At 39.8% G+C, this 10,085-nt stretch overlaps 2 protein-coding genes across 6 annotated transcripts in view; one reads left to right on the forward strand and one right to left on the reverse strand.

The window, feature by feature from the left end:
* SSMEM1 (serine rich single-pass membrane protein 1) overlaps positions 1 to 3,287 on the reverse strand; it is an 8,564-nt gene extending 5,277 nt beyond the window's left edge. Inside the window, exon 1 of the mRNA XM_017532555.2 lies at positions 2,936 to 3,287. Within this exon, the coding sequence (XP_017388044.1) occupies positions 2,936 to 3,118 (183 nt within the window). The 5' untranslated portion in view covers positions 3,119 to 3,287. The remainder of the gene's footprint in view (positions 1 to 2,935) is intronic.
* A 2,222-nt stretch (positions 3,288 to 5,509) lies between these two features.
* Positions 5,510 to 10,085, forward strand: part of TMEM209 (transmembrane protein 209) — a 43,282-nt gene continuing 38,706 nt past the window's right edge. For 2 of the 5 annotated variants that reach the window (XM_017532556.2, XM_017532560.2), the window contains exons 1-5: positions 5,647 to 5,925; positions 6,843 to 6,979; positions 7,100 to 7,158; positions 7,921 to 8,052; positions 8,496 to 8,737. In XM_017532556.2, the coding sequence (XP_017388045.1) occupies positions 5,830 to 5,925; positions 6,843 to 6,979; positions 7,100 to 7,158; positions 7,921 to 8,052; positions 8,496 to 8,737 (666 nt within the window). In that variant the 5' untranslated portion in view covers positions 5,647 to 5,829. The other 3 variants (XM_017532558.2, XM_017532559.2, XM_017532557.2) reach the window with 3 other exon arrangements.

Raw genomic sequence — 10,085 nt, forward strand, 5'->3', positions numbered from 1 at the left:
CTCAGGAGGCTGAGGCAGGAGAATTGCCTGAACCCAGGAGGCGGAGGTTGCGGTGAGCCGAGATCGCGCCATTGCACTCCAGCCTGGGTAACAAGAGCAAAACTCCATCTCAAAAAAAAAAAAAAATACTGCTTTCTAAAAAATACTTTTGGAAGGGGCTAAATATTTTAAATTTAATATGTATCATTTAGATTAGGTTATATAAAAGAAAAAAGATAAATTTAACATGTGTAAAGAAAACCAAAAGATTGGAAGTCTATAAACCTAAAAGTTAACAGTAGTTGGTTATTTCTGCATAATTTAGAGTGATTTTTATTTTGTTTTGTCTCTGTCCTATCATTTCCACATTTTCTATATAATGTGTACTTTTGTAACAGACGAGAGAAGGTGCTTAAAAACGCTTATTAGGCTTATGTCATATCCACAGAAAGCTCTCACATTTGATGTCAAATCAAAAAATAACCACAAAATCAAAAGAAAGATTTTGCATTAAGCTAAGTGGAATCATATGAACTGTGGTTCTGAAAAGCATTTTATTAACTGTCTTTGTGTGTGACTCAGTGAGTGAAAACAGCAGAACTGCCTGCCCTGAGGGGCAGAGTAGAAAATGTGGGCCCTGGCTCTCTTTCTGCCACTAAGCGACTCTGTGATTTTTCCAAGCCACTTAACACCTCTTAAGAAGTTCGGTTTCCACATAAGCAAAATAAGCAGTTTGGACTACTGTTGTCCAGAAAAATACCTTCACTAGCAATCTGAATAAACACGAAATAAACATATAAACTAAATATAGTATTTACAGTCTGAAAGCAAAAGGGTAAATGCCGCTTTAAAAAGTGGCTAATTCAGAGGAAATCGGCGTGCTGCATGTTGGAGGATAATTACCACCACATTTCCATTGCGCTTTTACCATTACTTCAAGGTTTGCAAATAAAGCCTCAGAGTTTAGCAGAGAAAATGAAGAAGTTCAAAGTGAAGGAAAAATTCCATCCTCCTTTACTAGCTCTCATATGGTTCTCAGATTTCAAATCTGGGACCCTTCAGAAGAAGCAGTACAGCCGATTGTAGCTGCCACAAGGGTATAAAGTGAAAGACGAAACCTCTAAAATAATTAAGGTTTTTAATCAGGAGCGAGTAGATTTAACTGGACGTTTCAAAGTATGCTTTGAAGCAAACAAATAATATGACAGGAAATCTGGGTCTATTCTCCTTCTGTCACTAACCACTTTTGTGACATTGGACAAGTCACTTAATTTCCTTGGGCCTTATCAGTAAAAAATGAGTGGGGGAAGGATAACGATAACTCACTTGCCTACAAACAGGAAGTTGGACCACATGCTCTCTTGAGGTCCTGGAAGCTCAAGGCTCTATGACTCCAAAGAGCTGATGCAAGCAAGGGAGCAGAAAAATAGCTTAGGCCTTTTAATTCTTGATGAAATTGTCTCTGATCAATTTCAATTTTTTTTGGTTAATTTTTTAAAGTAGCTTTTCTTGCCAGGCCAGACAAATTCAATATACTTAGCTAGGGAGTCTAAGACACATACAAGCTATCACTATTCTAAATCTCCTTTTGGCAAAGTATTTACCTTAAGAAGCATTTAGATTTTAGATGAAACCTCTTCTGCATCAGGAGGTGGTGGTCACCAAAGAGACTTTGATTATTAGAATGGAATCCAGCTGGCATGGATATAACAAATCTTCCCCTCCCCATCCAGAGCTCATAGAGCACTAAGCCTTACTGACCACTGCCAGCCCAGGGCTCTGGCTATAATGCTAAATGATGGTGGTTTTCTTAATGATCAGCCTGGTATTAATAGCCAGCAAGGATATCATGTCAGTGAATTATAAGAGCTTGGTTACAGCTGGGTGTGTAACCCACCGTAATCCCAGCTCATGCCTATAATCCCAGCACTTTGGGAGGCTAAGGTGGGTGGATTACTTGAGGTCAGGAGTTCCAGACCAGCCTGGCCAACATGGTGAAATCCCATCTGTACTAAAAATACAAAAATTAGCAGAGTGTGATGACTTGTGCCTGTGGTCCCAGCTACTTGGGAGGCTGAGGCAGGAGAATCGCTTGAATCCGGGAGGTGGAGGTTGTAGTGAGCTAAGATTGCACCACTGCACTCCAGCCTGGGTGATACAGCAAGACTCCATCTCAAGAAAAAAAGAGCTTGGTTACTCATAATATGTTGGAGGCATCACAGTCCTGATAAAGTGGGATAGCTCATTCTTAAGACAATGGCATTTTAGTAGTGACTTTAGTTCTGTTTACTTTTGCATCTTATTCTATGCAGGAAAGTGTATTACCTCATTCTAAAAATCCCCAAATCCTACAGCACGTATCCTATCAATATGACAACTTTTGTGTCTTTGATTAGAATCACATGGCTAGAAAAGGGATTTGGAAGTCATTAGCCAGCAGGGAGGTTTATGCCAGCATTACATAGCATATGGACAAACTGTAAACAATCTGAATGTTTCAAACTTGCAGAATTTTTTGGTACAGTCAAAAGACAGAAAATTATGCAGTCATTAAAAGTGCTGCTGAGTGAATATAGAGAAGCATTTCCACTGTTTTATTAAGCTTAAAAAGCAGGATATGAAAATATATACAATATAATGCCAACCATGTAAGATCAAAGAGAAACGGAGAGAGATATGTTGGGATAGAGAGTCAGAGAAAACAAACAAACAAACTGGAAGAACATACTCCAAAATGTTAACAGTGGTTATCTCTGGGAAAGAAGATAACTGTAGTTTTATGTTTTCCTCTTCATCCTTTTCTATATTCCTGGATTCTCTAGAATAAGATTGTATTATTTTTTAAAACTAAATAACTCTTAAAAAGTAGTTTCATTGAAGTACAGTAAATGTATTTTATGGAACATTTCCTAGTGTACAGTAAACATATTATTTAAAATGAAAAAAGATATCCTACCCAGACAGAAGCCCTAGAGAAGAACATCAGGACAAATATGATGACAAAATACCAAAGCAGGAAGCTCCCTATGGTCCCACAAGAGTCATCCCTCTGGCATTCATAGTCCTGACTTGGAATGGCAAAACTTAAAGGTATGGGGGGAGGATCTACCTCCCAAAATAAGGAAAAAAGGTCTCCCATGATGGTTTCTTGCTCAGAAAATAAACCATGCTCAAAGGGATGAAGATGACTGGGAACTACTTTACTCCCTCCATGATGTATGATAATTTCCTTGGCAACCTATTATGACATACTTCAGCAACTGTTCTAGGAATTGACAAATGCTTCTTGGATTTCTAAGTTTGTGGAAGGCTTATTTAAATTACTTCTGCGAATGTTTATGGTATCTTCCCTCATACCTCAACATGATGCATTCTACCTTAATTTTTTTTCCCCTAAAACTTGTATATATTTTCCTATCTTTACATCTAAGTGTTTAAGGTGTCCACTCATTTTAATTCAGTCTCTTTTATATGTAGCATGCCATTGCAAATTATTATAGACAGTTCTAATGTATTACTGATTTAACTGTGTTCCCTAAAATTCATATGTTGAAGCCCTAACCTCCAGTGTGACTGTATTTGGAGACAGAACCTTTAAGGAGGTAATTAAAGTTAAATGAGATCATATGGATAGGGCCCTAATCCAATACAACAGGTATCCTTATAAGACAGCAAGGATTCATGAGCACAGAAATCAAGGCCACAGTACAAGGTGGTCATTTGCAAGGAGATCGGCCTCAGGAGAAACCAAACATGCTGAAAATTTTATATTAGACTTCTAGCCTTCAAAATTATGAAAAAATTAATGTCTGTTGTTTAAGCCACCCTGTCTGTGATATTTCATTATGGCAGCCCTAATACATATCGCCCACTGTCTTTTGATCAGTAGTGTTCTTTTTTAAACCTTGAATAAATGCACAATAGCTTACGGATTACATTAAGAGGGAAAAACACGGATGTGCTTTATACACTACATCAAATGCATACAATTGCTTCTTAGGAAAGAGTGATATATAAAGGAGGTGGGAAACCGGTATTCTATTTTTTTTTTTTTTTTTTTGACAGGGTTTCACTCTGTCTCCCAGACTGGAATGCAGTGGCACCGTCCTGGCTCACCACAACCCCCGCCTCGCAGGCTCAAGCAATTCTCCTGCCTCAGTCTCCCGAGTAGGTGGGATTACAGGCGCACACCACAACCGCGGGCTTTTTTATTTTTAGAAAAGAGACGGGGTTTCACCATATCGCCAGGCTGGTCTTGAACTCCTGACCTCAAATAATCCACCCGCCTCGGCCTCCCAACCAGTATTCTAATTTTGACTGCACCTTGAGCCCTTTCACTTTTAACAATTTTAAAGTTCGTTCTTCTCTAAATCTAAAACTAGAGCAAAACAACATTGCTGCTAACGCAATCCAAAAATGATAAAACTTACTTTTAAAAAGTTAGCTCTTTAAGAGTATAGCATACCTGCCGATTTTCATTACTATACAATAAAACGTGGTATTAACCTTAGGATCATTTTAGGAAAAACTTCGGCCATTGGACATACATGATGTAATAATCCACTAGCTTATTGTGACACGGCTTAATGTTTTTATTAGGAGGCACACTTCGGCACAATCCTCAGGCTCTGGGCTTCTGGTTGTTGACTCTCTAACACGTCATGTTCTCTAGGAAGTTCGCGGGAGCTGGGGCTGGGCTGGACGTGCCTCCTTGGGGCGCACCGCAGCCACCTCACCTGCCTTCGAAGTGCACTTGAGGGCTTCCGCCAGAATTGAGCTCCCGTGGGCAGTAACCAGAGAGCTCTTATTTTCTATATCCCTGCGCCTGGCTCAGCGGCACATTGGTAGGTATTTGTGCTAAATAAAACCAAGCTCAACCTTTTCCTCAGGATGAGAAGTTCTTCCAAAAAAAAAGCAGGAAAATGTGTTTTTGTTTTTTTTTTAACCTCAAAACCACTAGCAACTTCAATAAAACAAATTTTGGGTGTGCTTGTTACTACTGCACCCTATTACACAGTTATTTAGAATTTAGGCCAGGCGCAGTGGCTCACGCTTGTAATCCCAGCACTTTGGGGGGCCGAGGCGGGCGGATCCCCTGAGATCAGGCGAGACCAGCCTGGTCAACATGGCAAAACCCCGTCTTTACTGAAAAAAAAAAAAGAAAAGAATTTACATGGGGTCAGAACTCTTGATATAGACATTTTAACACAGGGGAAAGAAATACTTTGTCAGTGTTTTGTCACTGATAGTGTCTGGCCACCCTATCACGCACTCCATCCTACGGTGAGCCACCCTGCCTAATCAGTTTACACATGTCAGTCCATAAATGGCCTAGGGAAGCTAAAATTATATTAATAGATACAAAATTCAGCTTGTTATAATTATTACTTTTTACTGCAGGTTCAGAACCTGGTCTGAATTTTGCTGCTCAGTTTTCTCCCGCAGTTCAGTGGGAGCCACTAAACCCAGACCTGTTTCCCTGGTAACGTTCGAGCGACCTGGCCCGCGACCCCTCCCTTTCTCGCGAGAAAAGACTGCGCAGTTCTTCCGGTAACTTTAGAGCCGCCAGCCAGTCACCTCCCGCTTGCGCTTGGCTTTGCGCATGCGCAGTAAAGAGTGGCGGGAGCCCTCGTTTTCCGGCCAGAGGACATGGTGCGTTTTCGGGGTCATGTTTGTGCTTCCTGTCTTGGAGTCCATGCGGGGTGTGGGAGTTCCGCGCCTGCTGATCTGTCCGGGGTTCAGCCAAGGGAGGATGTGATTAGGCGTCCCGCCACTCTAGGGGAAGGGAAGAAAGAAGTAATAGGGTTGCTGGAAGTTCATGCGGAGGGAGCCGGGGAGGGAAGCTCTGGAATGGGGAGTTGGGACGCGGGGGCAGAGTGGCGTGAAGGCCATTGCTCTGTGCTCTGTGGGATACTACTCGTCACTGAAACAAGTTTTTTACTGTCTGTAAGAGTTGAGCCTAGCTGAACAAAGGAATTATAAATCCCAACGTGGACCAAAACTGAATGCACGTTTTCCCCTCTCCCTCCTATTCCCCTCACCACCGCATCACTAAAACTTAAATCCTTATCCTTTATCCACACACACAAGGGAGATCCCTGGAGTACAGCCGTCCACGTGCAAAGTTGTTTAGATAGTAACGGCATCTGCATGAGGATGTCGGAGAGTCTTTATGACTTACAACAGATAGGGAATATATTCTCCCAAAACTTGATTTTGAGTTCTGAAATTAGACTTCTCTACTCCTTGTAACATCCTCCAAAGACAAAATACAAAGTATATGCAGACATAATCACCAACCCTTAAATTACAAAATAAGACATTTTTTACATATTGGAAGTATTAATTTTTTTTTTTTTTTTTTTTGAGACAAGTCTCGATCTGTCGCCCAGGCTGGAGTGCAGTGTCACTGCAACCTCCGCCTCCCGGGTTCAGGCGATTCTCTTGCCTCAGCCTCTCTTGTAGTTGGGTCTACAGGCAAGTGCCACCACTCCCAGCTAACTTTTTAAAAATATATTTTTAGTAGAGGCGGGACTTCACTGTAATAGCCAGGATGGCCTTGATCTGACCTCGTAATCCATCCGCCTCGGCCTCCTAAAGTGCTGGGATTACAGGCGTGAGCCACCCAGCCCGGCCTTAAATTGTTCTTAAATAACCAGCCACTTCTCTGTTGATTACACTGTAATGCCAATGAAGGTATAATTTCTGGTTCCCTTTCCATATACTGATACTAAAATGGAAAAAGTTTTGGTAAGACATTTTAAAGATGAGAGAAAGTATATGCAGTTTCATTTACCTTTATACGAGATGCAATATTTGGTTTTAAATTTTGGTTAATCCCTGTGCTTTTTGTTTTTTCGTAGATGCAGGGGGAGACACACCCTAGTGCTTCCCTTATTGACAGAACCATCAAGATGAGGAAAGAAACAGAGGCTAGGAAAGTGGTTTTGGCCTGGGGACTCCTAAATGTATCTATGGCTGGTATGATATACACTGAAATGTAAGTGAATCAACCCAAATTGAAAATGTAAGAAACCCATGCTGGTTCCACAGGTTTCTGTGTTTGTTTCGATTTTTGGTGTCTTCAAGTTCATTGGAAACCCTTTCTAATTTCTTTTAGGACTGGAAAATTGATTAGTTCATATTACAATGTGACATACTGGCCTCTCTGGTATATTGGTAAGTAATTAATTTTCACTGTAACTTAAATTTACTACCAATGAAAAACTGCTTTCAGGTTTAATTCAGCTTAGTATGCATTTCCTTATTCAACAAGTATGTGACTGCCTGCTGGGTTGTAAAAACTGGGAATACAGCAGAAAGGGGGCAAGGTAAAACCCTGTTATTATGAAAGGAACATTTTATTAGAGAGACAATCAGTAAACAACACGTTATCAGGTAATTATGAGTTATGTGAGGAAAAATAACTTTAGAGGTCAGTGAGATTTGGTTTTGTTACTCTCCTGAAATGCCCTCTCTACATCTGTACCTTTTTTTTTTTTTTTTTTTTTTTTGAGACAGAGTCTTGCTCTGTCACCCAGGCTGGAGTGCAGTGGCACCATTTCTCTGCCTCCCAGGTTCAATCATTCTCCTGCCTCAGTCTCCCAAGTAGCTGGGACTATGGGTGCACACTGCCACGCCCGGCTAATTTTTGTGTTCTTAGTAGAGATAGGGTTTCACTATGTTGGCCAGGCTGGTCTCGAGCTCCTGACCTCAGGTGATCCACCGCCTTGGCCTCCCAAAATGCTGGGATTACAGGCGTGAGCCACTGGGCCCAACCACCCCACACAGAGTAGACGTTGATTAAATTACAGATTTTGTGAGCGATAAGGTAAGAATGAGAAAGTAATTTTAGTTTGCTAAGTATAGCAGGTTTTTGTGTTCTCCAGTAGATGCCCTCCTCACCCCCGTTTTATAAAACAATAAATTGTTCTCTTCCAGAGCTTGCCCTTGCATCTCTCTTCAGCCTTAATGCCTTATTTGATTTTTGGAGATATTTTAAATATACTGTGGCACCAACAAGTCTGGTTGTTAGTCCTGGACAGCAAACACTTTTAGGGTTGAAAACAGCTGGTGAGTGTTTTATATCTCCTGCAAACGTGGGGAAAAGGTTGCCAATAAATCTTTCTCAATTTAATTTTCCCATTTAATAGACTCAGAGCTGGAAGGGACATCAGTTATCCTAAACGATACAATAGTCTTATGACCAATGACTATCATTTCCTACTTGTATACATTCAGCTGTTTCATGGAAGTTTGTTCCATTGTTCGGGTACAATTAAAATTAAATGACTCTTGCTGAGTTGAAACCAGTTTCTAATTTTGAACTCTGGAAATAGTAAACACCTAATTTGTGTCCTTTGGTCCTTTGGTAATAATACTTTCTGTGATTTAACAACCAAGTCACTCTGTTAACTTTTTTCCCTGAAAAAAAAAATGACTTAGTTGCTTAAATATATTTTCATAGAATTTTGTTTGTGCATACATACACATATGTTGTTTTTTTTTCCTTCTAGTTGTACAGACTACTCCTCCACATGATCTGGCAGCAACCCAAATCCCTCCCTCTCCACCTTCCCCTTCAATTCAGGGTCAGAGTGTGTTGAGTTATAGCCCATCTCGTTCGCCCAGTACCAGTCCCAAGTTCACCACCAGCTGTATGACTGGTTACAGCCCTCAGCTGCAAAGTCTGTCCTCAGGTGGCAGTGGTTCTTATAGCCCTGGAGTGACCTACTCGCCCGTCAGTGGTTACAATAAGGTAATGACTCTCTTGTCTTGTCCAGTCACATTATTTTAGAGTTAGGAGGTACACTAAAATTAATCAAATGAGCCAAACTTGTTTTATCTGAGCAAACTGAGACTTGACTTGCCCAGATCACCCATTTAAGAACCAAGAATAGAGCACAACATTTTAGACACATCTTCAAATGAAGGAGGAAAAATTAGCGTTTGCAGAGATAATGAACTTAGGTTCACCATCTAGGATCTTTCAGCGGTCTTTAAAACAAGTTGAAACTGTGATGATTTTTTTTACTTTCGTTACTTTTACTCCTGTTGTCCCTTTGTTATGTGAAGCCTTTGCATACCCTTTTAGAGTTTTAGTGTGTTTTATCATGTTGGAGTGTCTTCTAAGCTAAAAGTTGGGATTGTCACCTAGTTTCTTTATTCCCCACCCTCCCCACAATAAGCACAAATGATTCTTGAGTATGGACACTTTCCATGGAATAGTAGGAACCTTCATTCCCACTCCCACGTAATGTGAAACTTTGTTCTAATTTGTAGGATTAATAGAAACAGGATTGACAAATTGAAATTTTGACTCCTTCCTGAAGCAAAAAACTATTAATATAAGAGGGGCATAAAAGGAGAGTGATCATTTCAGATGCTGTCACTGTTGTGTTGGGCTAATATCTCTATAGCTGCTAGCTAAAAGAGGAGACTCTGGAGGTGAAACCAACACACTGCCGTTATCCATTTACATGTTTCTTTGTAGTGAAATTCCATACTACCGGTTATCCAATATTAAAATTAATTTTGACAGGTAATAGAATTTTGAAAATTTTATATAACTTAGATTTTTGTGAGAAAGTATGTGGTAAAAATTCATAACTCATAGATAAATGCAACTTTTAAAAATAATTTTTCACGGGTTGATGCTATCTGATCCTTATAGAAAATTGGAAAAGTAAAATGGAAAATTGCTTACAGTCCTGCCACACAAAATAATCTGTATAATGACTAATACTCAGCTAATGGATATACCATAATTTACTCTTGAATGTTTAAGTCATTTTCATTTTTTATAAACTTTTTAATGTGTACTAAATAGCTCTTGACATAAAATTCTTGATCAATTTGGGATGGGAGTGTCTATCCAAAATAATTGTACCAATTTACATTGTCACAGAAACGTATGAGTATTTATTTTACCACACTCTTGACCATCAAGTTAATTTCTTTTAAAAGTAAATTTCTGCTAATAAGAAACATGACTATAGTCTATTGTAACTTTTTTTTTTTTTTTTTTTTTTTTTTTTTTTTTTTTTGAGACGTAATTTCGCTCTTGTTACCCAGGCTGGAGTGCAATGGCGCGATCTCGGCTCACC

The sequence above is a fragment of the Cebus imitator genome, unplaced genomic scaffold (assembly GCF_001604975.1).
Source record: "Cebus imitator isolate Cc_AM_T3 unplaced genomic scaffold, Cebus_imitator-1.0 Scaffold77, whole genome shotgun sequence".
Lineage (NCBI taxonomy): Eukaryota > Metazoa > Chordata > Mammalia > Primates > Cebidae > Cebus > Cebus imitator.